The 15,998-nt window shown below is 39.8% G+C and overlaps 1 protein-coding gene across 1 annotated transcript in view; it reads left to right on the top strand.

The window, feature by feature from the left end:
- Positions 1 to 15,998, top strand: part of myom1b (myomesin 1b) — a 33,739-nt gene that overhangs the window by 9,993 nt on the left and 7,748 nt on the right. The window contains exons 7-26 of the mRNA XM_047349803.1: positions 303 to 391; positions 616 to 657; positions 2,772 to 2,933; positions 3,047 to 3,208; positions 4,564 to 4,705; positions 5,938 to 6,137; positions 6,335 to 6,388; positions 6,484 to 6,608; positions 6,700 to 6,883; positions 7,610 to 7,784; positions 7,876 to 7,997; positions 10,561 to 10,578; positions 12,160 to 12,356; positions 12,450 to 12,576; positions 13,425 to 13,609; positions 13,689 to 13,803; positions 13,894 to 14,050; positions 15,500 to 15,606; positions 15,689 to 15,733; positions 15,825 to 15,961. Of these exons, the coding sequence (XP_047205759.1) occupies positions 303 to 391; positions 616 to 657; positions 2,772 to 2,933; positions 3,047 to 3,208; positions 4,564 to 4,705; positions 5,938 to 6,137; positions 6,335 to 6,388; positions 6,484 to 6,608; positions 6,700 to 6,883; positions 7,610 to 7,784; positions 7,876 to 7,997; positions 10,561 to 10,578; positions 12,160 to 12,356; positions 12,450 to 12,576; positions 13,425 to 13,609; positions 13,689 to 13,803; positions 13,894 to 14,050; positions 15,500 to 15,606; positions 15,689 to 15,733; positions 15,825 to 15,961 (2,545 nt within the window). The remainder of the gene's footprint in view (positions 1 to 302; positions 392 to 615; positions 658 to 2,771; positions 2,934 to 3,046; positions 3,209 to 4,563; positions 4,706 to 5,937; positions 6,138 to 6,334; positions 6,389 to 6,483; positions 6,609 to 6,699; positions 6,884 to 7,609; positions 7,785 to 7,875; positions 7,998 to 10,560; positions 10,579 to 12,159; positions 12,357 to 12,449; positions 12,577 to 13,424; positions 13,610 to 13,688; positions 13,804 to 13,893; positions 14,051 to 15,499; positions 15,607 to 15,688; positions 15,734 to 15,824; positions 15,962 to 15,998) is intronic.

The raw sequence follows: 15,998 nt of genomic DNA, 5'->3' as shown, positions 1-15,998 counted from the left end.
TCTGTGACTTCCTGTATCAGATTCAGTTTCTCCTTTGCATTTCACCCAACACATACTTTCAAGCACAGAGCCATATTGCGCTGGATGGAAATGACATCACCAGTGGTGTCTAGTTATAGCCAGAGTGTTCCTGGCTCAGGTGTTTAGGATGCTTTATGGCTTGGGTCTCACATCGTTGGTATTATGCATACATGTTTAAGAGGGCTGAAGCTGGAATTAAAGAGGGGGAAGGACACCAATCTTGTTCATCCCTCATTGATATTATGCACATATTATGATTAATTAATGGTCTTGTCTTGCAGATGTGATTTTGATGATACGGCTCAGTATCGTGTCTCTGCCATGAATTCCCAAGGAGAGCAGTCTGCATTTGCCTCTGTCGTTGTCAAACGTAGGTTTTATCAAAGCTCAGCACCATCACAACTCTCCCAAGCACATCTATAATAAAACTATTTAAAATACATTAAAAGTCAAAATTACAAATTAAATATGCTCTACGTCATGCAATATATATATATTTTTTAAATACTGTACATTCAATTCATCCTGACTGTCATACAATACTGGGTTCTGTAAACTGTATGTATTTATAGCAGCTGCTGCTTTTTCCCATAGGATTCAAAGGTGAAATTGATGAAACTCTGCCAGTGCCCAGACGTAAGTATGAATTTCCTCCATCAGTGTTAAGATTTCTTTCCTGTTCTTTGAGATATGACACTTCCCAACAAGTCTAATCCTGTTATTAATTTAATGTATATTATTTAAGTTTTGTATTAATTTAGTTCTGCTTTTAAACTAACAATAGCAAGCAGCATTAGCATTGATGGGAAGTCTGGTTACTTGGTAAAAAAAACCTAAAATTTAACCTGTGTGGAAAGTTTGAACCTGTGTTTAACCTGTGTTGAAATTTGGTGCTCATGTTGTCTTAAAAATATCTGGATGTTATGCTTAGCATTTTGGGAACGCACTGTTTCCAATAACGATTTGTCTCATTGTAACTCATTTTCTGTTTGACATTATTTGCCAGAAATTCCAATATTTTTTCTTTAGATTTATCTGTATTTCTGGGGCTGCACGGTGGCGCAGTTGGTAGCACTGTTGCCTTGCAGCAAGAAGGTCCTGGGTTTGATTCCTGGCCAGGGGTCTTTCTGCATGGAGTTTGCATGTTCTCCCCGTGCATGTGTGGGTTCTCACCGGGTACTCTGGCTTCCTCCCACAGTCCAAAGACAGGCCTGTTAGGTTAATTGGTCAATCTAAATTGCCCTTAGGTGTATGAGTGTGTGCATGGTTGTATGTGTGTTGCCCTGTGATGGACTGGCGACCTGTCCAGGGTGTACCCTGCCTTTCGCCCATAGACTGCTGGAGATAGGCACCAGCTTCCCTGCGGTAGAAAATGACTGACTGTATTTCTGAAAGAAAATCAGGACTAATGTTATTCCATCATGTATGTTAATGGTCTCAAGTCATTAAAGGATACAATATTTTACATTTGTTATGTAATTTTGTGGTTTTGTCCACTTGATACAGCTGGTCCGCTGTATGTAACGTAGTCTGTGTCGCTGTCCTAACATGGCTGGATTAGGTCAGATTTGAACATAACTGTGCAAGTTATGTCCACAATCCACAAAATTTCTTTATATATAGTGAAGGTTTCTGCACCTCCACCATCAGTTTTAGCCTTGTCGAATACAAGCAAGCACCATCAGAACCTTTATCAGGTTGTTTGCAGCATTAAAGGATGTGGGGGTTTCTATTCAATTTTTAGCATACTGCTGAGCTTACCATCCTTCATGCTATAGTGGAGTGCTTTGTGCACATATCTTGATGAGTAATGTCAAAAGAAATCATTTCTCAACTTATTGAAATGCAATACCAATACTTCTCTTTTTTCAATGTGAGAAATAAATTTTACATATGAGCCGCAGCCTAGAAATTGCACACCTTACAAAAAGTTTTACAATAACTTAATAGGTACACTGCCAGCAAGGGCGTAACTCCTTTAAATTGTCTACTGACCAATCTGTAGAAGTGTGCTTCAGCCACACATCATGCTACCAGGGTCCTCCATGCAGCACTAAGGTCCCAGATATTAAGCGTCATTACCCACATTTGTAAGTAGTGTCAAAGTTATTGTTGTTGTGATGATGTCGGCAGAGGACTGTGGGTCGGACCAAAACGCAGAACAGAGTTCGGTAGCCGCATCATAATTTATTCCACACTCCAGGTAGTATGGCAAAAAGAAGCATGAACTAAACATAGTCATGGTACACGTAGCATAAACGAAGCATAGACAAAGCATAGACATAGAAACGTAGACAACACCGACATAGAAACAAGGAACCAGCAAGGAACTAAACAAACAGAACAACTAATATACACAGAGCACAGAGAGGGGAACAAAAGGCAGGTAATCAAAGAAACAGGGAACAGGTGTGACAAGGAACAGGTGAAACAAATACAAAGGCTGAGGATGGGTGAAAGGACTGAAACAGAAAACACAAACTAAGCAAGAGAATAAATCAGAGGAGGAAATAAAGAACTAGAATAACTATGAACTAAAGTAAACAGAGAAACTAGAGGGGAACATAGAAACAATAACTTAAGAAATAAACAAAGAGCCATAAGGAGAATCAAAATTACAAAATAAACCAACAAGTCCAAAATGTCACTCCATGACAGATGATGCCATGTTTTATTTAACTTACAATGTTTTGACCCTTACTTGATTGCAGTAGTATATGTTTTTTTTGACTCGTCTGATTTGCCTCTAGTCGGCCCAGTTTCTGAGTACGGCATCACGTTCCAGATTCACATTGTTGATACGTTTGGAGTGTCGTTCGGCAGAGAGGGAGAAACCATGAGTCTGGGCTGCACAGTAATCATCTACCCTGCTCTTCACCGCTACCAGCCAGAGATTCAGTGGTACAGAGATGGTGGGTAGACACGTACTACTACATTGGCTCACTTTTAAACCCTCTTCTAACCTGATGTTTGTAGTTTAGTGTACTATAAATGCAATCGCCACCTTCCTTGCTGTCTCTTTTAGATGTTCTGTTGCCTCCATCTAAATGGACCCACATGCGCTGGAGTGGGGACCGAGCCACGCTGACACTTACCCACCTCAACAAGGAGGACGAGGGGCTCTACACTCTGCGCGTCGCCACTAAGTCTGGATATGAAACCTATTCAGCCTATGTGTTTGTCAGAGGTAAGAACCTCCTTCAAGGATATTTTATTTAAAAAGTCAGGAGTTAAGTTTTATTGTGTACGAGGATCTGACACGAATGGCTTATGGCTGAATTATATCCAGGGAATTTTTAAACAATCCAATGAACCCAAAACAAATGCTATTTGTGTACACAACCTAAATAATTGTAATCCTTGTCGACCCAAGCTAAACTCCAGGGCATTCCCTCGCCCTTTGTTTTTGTCTCATGAGATCAAGGTCACAGTCACAACAGCACACAACCTGGCACCTGATAAAGCACGGTATATTTATCAGCGTCTGAATGTCAGTGAGTGGTTTTAAATAGGATATCTCTAATGGAGGCACCGCTGAGTGGCAAGTCTCTGGTATCCGTCTAAATGCCATGGAAAAAACAGGTCAGTTGAGCTTATCTTTGCTGCCTTTAGAGACAACCTGTCAAATGTGGTTTCAGCATCTGCACACAAGTCATGTTGAGCATGAGGAGGCTAGAAAATAGACCCCAATTCCTCCCTTGTTGCAAGCTCATGGTTACCTAGTAAAAGAAAAACCATAATAAAAACACCCTGATCCTGGCAGCAGTTGTGCTATTCTAAGAGGCTTTAGTAATGGAATGAGTCTGTCTTTAAATGCATTGAGATTAATAAAGGCTTTCAGTGAGAAAGGACATGCTGCTCAGGTTAGTCAATGCACTAACTTGGATATTAAATGTTCTCTGCCTCACAAAGTATGTACAGCATATTTTTGCTGATTAATAATACAAAGGGTATACATATTTCAAATCTTTTTACAGGTAACTGTTCCGTGTGAACACCAGAAATCCCCCAAACATTTGTTGTTTCAGCGTTTAGAGTGACTGTGTCAAAGTGTTGTTTCTTTGCCATGAACACAATGACGTCTAGCCGTTGCCTTGGCATTAGCTTGTGTTAACTTCAACATGCTAACAAGGGTGTGAGATATTGGTCAAATTTTATGATCAAGTGATTTCTTTATTACATCTCAGAGATGTACTAAACAAAATCTTAATATCACAATTTGTTTCTAAAAATTATTATCGTTGATAATTTCGATTTATAGAAAAGTAATTTTTCAACCAAAGCTGACCTTTGTGTTTTGTTGTACTTGTGGTTTAAACTTGGGCTAGAGAACACCACTGAGACTTCTGTCTTTGTTGTTTCTTAGCCATAGCAGTGCTTTGTGTCTGGACAAGTATTTATGAATACATCTTAAAGAAATCAAATGAAGTGATGCAAACAAAGTGAATCAACAAAACCTAATGTCTTGTTGATTCACTTTGTTTAACGATTGTAGTGCAAGAAACATAAGAAAAGGCATTATTGTTGTTATTGTCTGTTTAGATGCAGATGCAGAGGTGGAAGGTGCTCCTGGGGCCCCACTGGACGTGCGCTGTCTGGACGCCAACAAGGATTACATTATTGTTACCTGGAAACAACCGGCTGTTGAAGGAGGAAACTCAATTTTGGGCTACTTTGTTGACAGGTTTGTCATAATGCTACAGTTTGAATTGTACTTATCATACCACTTATCATATCATTATGTCACATGTTCAAGTTGCCAATAGTCCTTTGCCATTTTTTATTTTTTTTGCCAGATGGAATATATTTACAAAATAGGATTAAAATAATTGTATAAAGTAATTGAAAAAGGGCATCAGTCAATGTAAGGGCTTTTATAGTATAAGGAATCTGGTTCATACAAACTTGTCATTGGTTAATTATTGAAATCTAATTAATTAATGAAATGTAATCATAAGTGTGCAAAAGACCACAGACCACAGATTCCCCATGTTATGTAAAGGTAAGAGGAATGGATTTTCTTGGGTTTTGTCCGATAGACCAAAACAAAGTAGAGCATAATTTTAAAGTGGAAGGAAATGGAGACGGCTTTAAAAGATCATATCTAATAAAAAAGCTCAGAGGTGTGACCGGTTATCAATCCAGGTTACTCTTTTCATAAAGCTACCACAGTTGCAGCTGGAAGTCTTTAATTAAATTAGTTTGAAAGTAGCTGCATGTACAGCAGTTTTCAAGTCTTGCCACAGATTCTTAACTGGAATTAAGTGTGGACTTTAACTGGGCCATCCTAAAACAAGAACATGCTTTGATCTAAACCATTACATTGTAGCTTTGGCCATTTGTTTAGACTTGTTGTCTTGCTGGAAGGTGAAGCTCTGTCCTAGTCTTTCCGTGTATTAGCTGCATCCATCTTCTTACCATATATCAGAGGAAACAAGACAAACTGTCTGCAAAAATATCAAGTATCAGATGTGGAGATGTGACAATCTCACTGTAAAAATAAACAGTAAAATTCAAGGTCCAAAGTCCTACCCTTATATCCTTAGCCCTGGTACAAGAGAACTAAAAATCTGCAACAAGGGACAAATCAATTGAACTCTGTTTCTTTAAAAAATTCTCCTTTTTTAAATCCATCAACAGGAAATAATCAGTCTTGTTCATTCACTCTGTGCAATTTTACTCACATCATATACATATCCAATCCCAGGAAACGTTCACAGGATCTAACCCTCTCAAGGCACTTTACAAAGTCAATTATCTGTAATCAAGGATATGATATAAAATACTTCTTGTAAAAATGTTTTTACTGTGGGATATATCTGTATTTTTAATGTTGTGTAGTGATTAAAAGTAGAAGTAGAAGTAAAACTACTGTCTATCCAGTTTAATATTCTGCAGTTGTGTTGTTATGAACAGATGCGAGGTTGGAACCACTCACTGGGTTCAGTGCAACGATACTCCTGTCAAGTTTGCCCGTTTCCCCGTCACTGGTTTGGTGGAGGGCCGATCTTACATCTTCCGAGTCCGAGCCGTCAACAAAAGCGGGATTGGCCGCCCGTCTCGGGTCTCTGAGCCGGTTGCTGCCATGGACCCGGCCGACCGTGCCCGCATGAGAGGTACTGAAGCCAGGGGATCTAGCTTTACCATGTGTGTGATAAAAGAATCATAGAGATTCATAATATCATATAAAAAAAACATGCTGAGGAAAAGAAAAAATTATAGATAAGCTGTGCTTAATTAAAACTGAAAATAAATAAAAACCAGGAAATGTAAACATCAAAATAATATTGATCATATACATGTTTTCTATTAGGTACTTCTGCACCCTGGACTGGCCAAATCATTGTCACAGAGGAGGAGCCTGCAGGTAAGAAAGTCACTAGACTGGATGTCATATTTGTCTAATTGTTCTGTTGTTCATCTGAAGTTCGGGGCCCTTCTAACTCATCCTTTGACCTCTAGAGGGCATTGTTCCTGGCAAACCTTGTGAGTTGCAAGTGACTGAGGCAACCAAAAACTATGTGGTCCTGAGCTGGAAGCCTCCTGGAGAAAAGGGCCTTGAAGGGGTCATGTACTATGTGGAGAAGGTGAACAGTGACAAAGTTATGTAAGCGTATATTTTGCTGCGACATAAAGAGTTATTTAAAATTGTTTTACTCTTACGGCTTTATTTGTCAGTGTGTTTCGGGCACAGATAACTGGCAGAGGGTGAACACAGAGATCCCTGTGAAGTCTCCACGCTTCGCTCTGTTTGATCTCGCTGAGGGAAAGTCATACCTGTTCCGTGTCCGCTGCTGCAACTCTGCTGGAGTCGGGGAACCGTCTGAGCCAACTGAAACCATCACAGTGGGCGACAAGCTTGGTCAGAAGACACTTTAACATGCAGAACTAGACTCTCTAGATGTCTTCTGTCACATAGTATAGTTGACCATATAAAAAGTAGAATCAGCAGTGAAAGGCATAGAGGAAACACAGACGTGCCTAATGGTTGCGCTCATTGGAATTAAAAGCCAGTTTTTAAAAGAGATTTAAAATCATTTAAGGACCTGGCAGACCTCACAGAAAGAGGGAGACGGTTCCAGAGTTTAGGGGCAGCCGCTGAAAAAGCTCTGTCACCCTTGGTCACAAGTCGAGTCCTGGGAATAACTAAGAGCTTCTGATCTTAAGATCATAGTGACCTCAAGACCAGGTTTAATTTAAAATGGCTGCTTGTGAAGTTTGATTCGGCTCCTTTTTTGTCTCATCTCTAAGCTGCCAATCTGGGGGACATTCCTCCCTCAATGTTTGTCTAAAAGTACCCATAAAATCTCAGAACATCATAAACTCAGTGTTTGGGTTAAAGACACAATCCAGCAATTTTGTTTCTGTGTAGGGACCCATCTTTGGCTTTAAAAAGAGAGTCTTTATTTAGCCAAGCCTAATTTTAACGTCATGGAGGTACAGAAGTACCTTGAACACCCCGCTAAAATATTCACACTAAATCTTTATTGAATTCTGTGTATGTATGTGCTTAAAAACTAATAAACATTACTATATAAACACATCATAACAACAGCAGTCCAAAAATATCAGACGCTCTCATCCACAGATATCCCATCTGCTCCAGGAAAAGTTGTTCCCACCAGAAACACAGATACATCCGTTGTGGTGAGCTGGGAGGCGTCTAAGGATGTCAAAGACTTGGTTGGGTACTACATTGAGGGCAGCATTGTGGGGAGCGACGTGTGGGAGCCATGCAACAACAAGCCTGTTAAGGGAACAAGGTCAAACTTCTTCCTGTTTTGCTCTTTTCACATTAATCAGATACAAATTTGCCTCTGTTATGGATCATGAATGTATTTGGCTGTCTTGCAGGTTCATCTGCCATGGGCTGATTACAGGAGAGCAATACGTGTTCAGGGTGAGGGCCGTGAACGCTGCAGGTCTCAGCCAGTTCTCCCCAATATCAGAACCAGTGGAGGTGAAAGCTGCGATTGGTGAGTGAAAAAAATCTGTCACAGGATATACCTACAATTGTGTTAATAGCTGAAATACTAGATAAATATTAGATTGTTCAAGCCTCTGGCTCCTTAGTGTACATATCTAAGCACCTGAACTCTGTACCTTTTAATAAATATTAATAGACTTGTCATTAGAAGTATATATTTTAAGATGTAGGGCATCTATATGCAAGTATTTAGTATGGAATGACACAATTAAAGACTTAATTGACTAAATAGAAAGAGATTACATTTTTACAAAATGTCTCCTGAATGCTCCCAACAGTGTGACTTTTGACATCTGTTGAGTTATTGATGCCAAATGTGTAAATTTCTTTAGTTTCATGAAAAACATTTGATGGAAGAACCACAATAAAAAAGATCCTGCTGATTTTTTAAATGTGTCTTCAGATCTTCATCTGCACTCCCACACTCTCCCTCTATGGTTCCCACTCTGTCACTCCAATATTTTGTTCTACACCACCCTGTTCAGCTGCATCCACCCTACAAACACCCTGCTCTGCCTGAAGCAGGGTCAGGACTTGTATGCTTCCTCTATTTTGGATCAATTTGATCCAATTCAGCGGTTGATACAAACCGGATCAATGTGGTACATCATTCACTACATCCCCGCTTCCCCACCATCACATGTCCTGGGCCGAGGTTGTGTCGGCTTACCCACGTGGTGCTGAAGGTACCAAAAGATGGACCCTCCACACCCGACAGATCCCAGACTGCTCCTTGTTTTCTTGTTCTAACATTTGCTTTTGAGGCTAACCTAACAGAGAATTGTGCTGATTTTTTGACACTTATCAATATAAAGGTTCAAATTTATATTTAGGGATCAATTAATTCATTAGAGTACTTAATGTGTATAATTGTTTCTGCAAGCAGATGCACAGGAAAATAATTATAATATATTTTAGGTTTTTTTTATGGTAAAAAAAAATCTTGCCTTTGTAATTTATAAATAAATAGTTTTACAAAAAAATTGCAATTTAAGCCAAAGTATGCTGCTTTCCTAAACCTAACAGATCATAAATTAATGTAAAAGCTTGGATAGATGGCTTCACTGCCTAAACACAATAGACTGATAGAAGAGCACACATAAAGAACAACCTGTAGAAATTATGAAATGATCTCTCTGGGTCATTGTTCTCCTGCATAACCAAGGTGTGCTTGAGCTAAAAGCAAAGGACTGATGGCCAGACATGCTTTAGGATTTTCTGAGAGCAGAATTCATGCTTTCATCAAATTTGGCAAGTTGTCCAGGTTCTAAAGCAGCAAAGCAGCCCTAGACCCTTTCACTACCAACATGTTTGATGTAGTTATGTTCTTATTCTGAAATGCAGTGTTACTTTTACACAAGAGTTAAGGGTACATTCACCTTCCAAAAGTCTTGAGAAAAGTCTTATTAGGCAAATGTGAGGCCTTCGTGTTCTTTTTCTTTTGGTCAGGTCTTTTGGTTTGTAATTCTCTCATGTGATTTTTGCCCAGTCTCTTTCTTATTGTTGTGTTATGAAACTGACCTTAATTGAGGCAAGTGAGGTCCCCAGCACTTTAGATGTTCTGCGTTCCTTTGTGACCTCCTGGATAAATAGTTGTTGTTAACTCCAAGGGAAGGTCCGCAGCTCTTCCATGTTTTCTTCATTTGTGGATAATGGCGTTTATGTGGTTTGTTGGAGTCTAGAAGTGACTTAGAAATGACTTTACTTCTAGTCTTTTCTCTTCCGAGTTGGTTTAGCCTTTTACATGTTCTCAGACAGGTTCTATTTAGGTGATTTTTGATTTTACAGATCTGGCAGTAATCAGGCCTGGGTGTGACAAAATAAAAAAAGAGGAAAACTGTTAGAGGACAAATCCAATTTAACGGCAGTGTAGCGTGTTAAAAACTATTGTAATCGTCAATAAGCACCTGTTTTTTCCTAATGAAACCTATCTGCAGCATCCAAACTAACAGAGCCTTCAGATGTCTGTCATTATCTGGCTAACTCTATACTGAGAGTCTGTTTTTCCTTATTAAACACACTCAGAAGCAATGCCAATGTATTTGTCTTGCAGGGAGAAGTATGGCAAATTGATTTAAAATCATATTTACCTAATGTGTGATAAAGTTTACTATTACTGTAATTGAGAAAAGAAAAAGATCTTAGAGGACATGCAAACAAACAAAACTTAAACATGCTCCCATTAATAAAAAGTCATGTTGGAAAGGCAAATGTTTTTCATAGCAATACAACCATAGCAGAGCGATGGGTCTCAATACCTTGTAGAGCCGTTGGCATTGTTTTTAAACAGCATAAGTTGTTGGTGCATGTCCTCTGTTTCCCAAATCCTTCTCACATGGATGTCACCTATTGGTCATCTTGTCTTCATTTTCCCTCCCAGTCAGATGAAGACATTTCTTTGTATTTTACAGGATGATGTTCTGAATATTACGCTCGTGTTTTTCTGTTGTTGTGCTCGATAATTGTTTTGTGATTTAAGTGCTATGTATTGTTGCCTGGTTAAATTGTTTTTTGTGTTTTTTTTTTTTGCTTTTCTTTGCTAACACCTATAGGGGGCGGCATTCCACATGGTGTGTTTTCGGAGATGGGGCCGGGGGGTAACGCGTGTCCACTAACCGAGCACGAGCCACGCTGGACGGACAAGCATGAAACTGTCCAGCCTTCCCATGACACTGTCGAAAGACACAATAAACCTCAGGCTGACACTGAAACCAGAGAGGGGCCCGGGGTTACTGGTTCCAGGCTCTTCAGAGCAGAACCTGTTGGAGAGTAAAAACAAAGGGGCAAGAAAGGCATGAGCTGGGCCCCTTATCTTGTAGAAAACCCCCTCTCAGAGTTTCTGAATCTCTTACTGATAAAATCCAAATTGTACACTTTCAGACAGTCAGGGAGATTCGGGATCAAACAAAGATCCTGATGGTCCTCAGGGGCAAGTAAGTTCACTGTAGCTGCTTCTCGTAATGAGGAGAGTGCAAAGCCCAGGAGAGAACAGGCAGATGAGCACCAACCAGAGATGGAAACATTTTAGTTATGATGCTACATTGATTCTCTGTCATTCAAGGTTACAATGACTTCCAAAATATCTAGAAAATATCTAGAAAATATAAAGTTCAAGCCCCCTGAACTTTTCACATGGTGTCACATTACAATCACAAACTCTAGACTATTTTTGGGATTTTATGTGATAACCCAAAGCAAAGTAGAGCATGATTGCAAGTCTTTGTGGAATGTATGCCCATTCTTCTTTGGAATTTAATTATGGGTATCATAGTAAAGGAAGCTGAATACCACTGCACTGATTTCTTCTTTGTAAAAAAAAGAAAAAAAATCATCATTAACCCCCCACTTCACTAAATGCAGTGCTTTACATTGATCCAGCGTATAAAATCTTATTAATATACACAGGTTTGTGATTATGTGACAAAAGTTCAACATCTTTTTGTACTTTTACAAAACACAGTATTAAAATTATTATAAAAATCCTAAATGAACAACTCCACATGCATTCTTCTGTTTAAGGTAAGTCCTCACCGTATTTAGTGTTTGTTCTTTAACTAAGCACATGGATTGATTTATTTTTATTTTTTTTACCATTACTTACCCAAAAGCCCCTCCCCGACTTGTTTGCCTGTCATCTGTCACCTCAGCACCAGCCTCAGCTCTCCTGATGATTGCTCCTGAGCACTTTAACCTACAAATATACTGAAACTTTTCATATCTGAAGTGTCTCAGTCTGAGCCTGCCTCAGAAATGGGTAATCATACCAACACAAGAGCAGGACATTGACCTTTCTGGATGTTAAACACTTTGGGCATCCAAAATGTGGACACCATGGACTTACTCACAGGCCTCAAAGCTGAAGTGTAAATCCAGTTCACATTCACTCTCTTCATTTTGTTTCTGTAATGATTTTAAACAAATTGTATGATGATATTTAATAAAAAATGAGATTGTCCACCCATATTTTCTCAGAACACATTAAGTATTGAATTCCTTAGCAACCAATGTAAAGGAATAATAAAACAGTTTGAATAATTAAAGATGATGAGTGCATTAGACCAGATGTGGTCAGTTTTCTGTTATTTTACTTTCCCATGAGCTCAGCCTCCCTGCTGAGGCAAATGTGGTTAACTTTAAGTCCTCTGTCCCAGCCTCTCCCGCTCCACCCTATGGCATCACCGTTCTGGAGTGTGTGCAGGACTCCATGGTGCTCTCCTGGAAGCAGCCGACCTTCATTGGAGGCGCTGACATCACCGGCTACTTCGTGGATTACCGTCAGGTAGTCGACGGCGTGCCAGGGAAGTGGCACGAAGCCAACGTGAAGGCTGTGAGCGACAGAGCCTATAGGGTGAGACCATGGGAAGTCCTTCATCATCCAGGTGTTTTACAGCTGTAAGTCTGATCAGCAGATGGTTTACCTGGTTGTGTCTTTGCATGCCAGGTGTCAGAGTTGCGGGAAAACAGAAAGTACCAGTTCCAGGTGCGAGCTGCCAACATGGCGGGCGTCGGCATCCCGTCGATGCCCAGTGACACCTTCCTATGTGAGGAGTGGACCATCGCTGTACCTGGTTAGTTGATCTAACTGCAACTCTTGAGATCCGAAAAACACTATCTCAATCTTAATTGACTAAGCAAATATGTTGATTATATTAACAACTTAAATTAATTAATTGTGATTTAGTTTTATAAACTGGACCAAATCCAAACCATTGGTAAAACCTTTCTTTGATATTGTTCTTCAGATATTTCCATTTTTTTTTTAAATGTCCTGGTATTTCAAATAGTTACTGCACTCTTACAAGGTTCCCAGGGCTGAGACGCAGGCCCACAGCATCACAGATCTTCCATCATACATAAACGAGGGAATGGGGTGCTTTTCACAGTGTCACCCCATCTAAAAAACTAAAGTGGTAAATAATTAAAGGTGAAAAGACTACTCCAAGAAGAAACCTCTTGGTGTATATGTGCTAGAAAAGTTGTTAATGTTGACTGGAAGAATGAACCAAGGCAGATTTTAGCACTTATAGGCTGAAAAAGTCATTATTTACTAAAAGAAAATTTAATTATCCATGCTAAATAACTCAAGATTCCTTGACCTAACAGTCATGAAATGATGTGCAATGACACTCAGTGTTTGGGTGGTTTCTTTTTATCATTGCTTTAAAAGTGATCATATGTTAATAAAAATCAAAGAAATCTAAACTAAACATCAGAGAAGGGATTATGTCACATTATGATCTCTTGTCATACATCACATTATGAAGACCAGAAAAGCATTGTGGGAAATTAATTTGCTTCACTTGGATTAAAATAAGTCATGAATGTTCCTTTCTAGACTTAAACAGTTTCCAAATGCAGCCAAAATGTCCTGATTTTCTGTTTTCTAAGCCCTCTTTGTTTGTATATTTGCTCATAGGACCTCCTCACGATTTGCAGGTCAGAGAGGTACGAAGTGACTCCCTGGTGTTGCTGTGGAAACCTCCCGTGTACCAGGGCCGTGATCCGGTAAATGGTTTCTACGTTGACATCAAGGAGGGAGACGCACCGGAGGAGGCCTGGAGGGGAGTCAACACCAAGACCGCAGAGAAAACGTACCTCAAGGTCTTTACATGGAGTGAGTTTGGAGCATTTTGTTCTAACATGGGGCTCTGCCTTATCCGGGTTCTTTCTTTAAACGTAGGTTAAGAATCTTAAGGAAGGAGAGACGTATGTGCTGCGCGTGCGTGCTCAGAATAAAGCCGGCGTGGGCAAAACCTCAGATGTTACAGAGCCGGTCCTAGCTCTGACCAAACCAGGTAGGAGGATGGTGATAAATCATCAGGTAATGTGAGGTTAAGCTGGTAAAGTGAATGTCCTGCACAGGTCACCTTCTATTTGGTTTTCAGGGACTAAGGAGATAGTCGTGCAAGTCGATGATGATGGTGTCATCTCCCTGAACTTTGAATACTCTGACTTAACGCCCGACTCCAAATTTGTGTGGTCCAAGAATTACGAAGAAATCACAGACACCAGTCGCCTGACCATAGAGACCAAGGGAAGCAAGTAAGATGACACAGTCTTGATAAATTCAGACAAGGGAGGCTATAGAACCCTCAACATTTGTTGGCACCCCTTGTGTCTGGTGAATTATTTCTGTCTTGATTTGGCCCTATGATTAGGATCATCACCCTGCTGAAATACCCAGTGGGTATCTATTTTCAGTTTTCTGGCAGAGAGAACAAGTTTTTTATTAATAATGTGCTAGTTTTTTAAAGAGTTCATGATACCGTGCTCTGTAACAAAGTCACCGGGGATTTGGAATTCAAACAGGCAGGCCCAGAGCATTATAAAGCCTCCACCATGCCTGACAGTGAACATTCCATGCCCAACTGTGTTTGTTGTTAAAAAGCTCAATATTATTCTTATCTGAACAAAGCAAACATATCAGTTGTGCTTCATAAACTGCTTGCATTGTAATGGAAGGACAGAAAAGGCTTTTTAATGGCAGCACCCAAATAACTAGTAGGAAACTAGATAGCACCTGATGGTTGTTATGGTGGCTTGGTGACCTCATGATGCCGCTCCCTTCCTCCCTCACCATCCTGCTCACTGTGTGTGCTTGATCTTCATGCATCCTTTCTTCTCAGTTTTAACTGTGTTCAGCTTTTTAATTTTTGCTCTGAATGTAGATATGATGAAGTCTATGCATGTTTCCTTTATAAACCCACATCTGCGTAACTTGGATGGCATGTCATTTTGTCCTTCCCATTTTGAAGGGTGGCTACAGTAAATGGTGATATTTTCATCCTAGATAAAGTCCTGAAGTCAAACGATAAATATCACCTGGAATTTGGTTTGATGTGATCCTCAAAACAGACAAAAAAAAAAAAAACACATTTTACAACAAACAAAGAAATCATCAAAAAATATACAACTACATAAACAAATGCAGTTAGTTGAATTTGTGCTGTGGATTGAAACGACTCTAAAGGAAACCAAGCTTGCTGAGGATATGTGCTATTTAGGAACCTGATTCTTCTGGACCTTCTAAGCTGTTTCCCTGATGGTAGGTTACAGAAAATAATGTGTTTTCATATCTCTGTTTAATTATGACTTGTCATCAGCTGCACAGCTGCCAAACCCTGTTACAGAGAAGGTGAGAACACTTTCTGAACCATTCCTGTACAAGTCCGGCATTTCAACCTTAGAAAGTCCTTTCCTGGATTACTAATTAAATTAGATTTCTTCATTAAGTTTCAGTGTGAGATCTCGCTGCTACCATAAAAAAAATCACTTTATTTGAAGGCTTTACCATGGTGCCACCAAAAGTAGAGGATGCTGCCTTTACCCAACAAATTAATTACAAATGTTTCAATATTCTATGCCTGTTTGCATCAATAAAGCCCTCATGTATTCTGATAATAATAAGAAGCTGACATCATTGTACATTCGTGCGTGAGACTATCCAAATGCCAAAACAATCTTTGTGTTAATGTTTTTGTTCCTGTTCAGGTCCCAAATGGTTTTCAACAGTCCTGGGGAGGACGACGTCGGTGTTTACTCATGCCTCGTCACCCACACTGATGGTGCTTCATCCAGCTACACTCTCTCAGAGGAAGGTGGGAACTTTTTCTTTTAGTAAAACAACAAGAAAAACAGGTTAAGCACCCATTACAATCACAATCTTCTGTTGTTCCTCAGACCTGAAGAGGCTGCTGGAGGTCAGTCACGACCACAAATTCCCGAGTAAGTACTTCCATATTTCTCAGAGACAGGACTTGTACTTTGTTTCTGTTCATTTCTTCTAAGATGAGTCTGTATTTTCCCTCCACACCAGTTATTCCACTGAAATCGGATTTGGCCGTGGAGCTGCAGGAGAAGGGCAAAGTGCGCTTCTGGCTGCAAGCAGAGCACATGTCAGCTAACGGCAAAGTGGATTACGTTTTCAACGATAACATTCTTTCCCAGGGAGAGGTCAATGAGACTGAATAAAAACCTTCAACTTTAGTTT

Source organism: Girardinichthys multiradiatus, chromosome 21 (assembly GCF_021462225.1).
Source record: "Girardinichthys multiradiatus isolate DD_20200921_A chromosome 21, DD_fGirMul_XY1, whole genome shotgun sequence".
NCBI classification, from domain to species: Eukaryota; Metazoa; Chordata; class Actinopteri; order Cyprinodontiformes; family Goodeidae; genus Girardinichthys; species Girardinichthys multiradiatus.
Note: the sequence above shows the minus strand (reverse complement) of the source record. Positions and strands in the feature narration are given on the sequence as shown.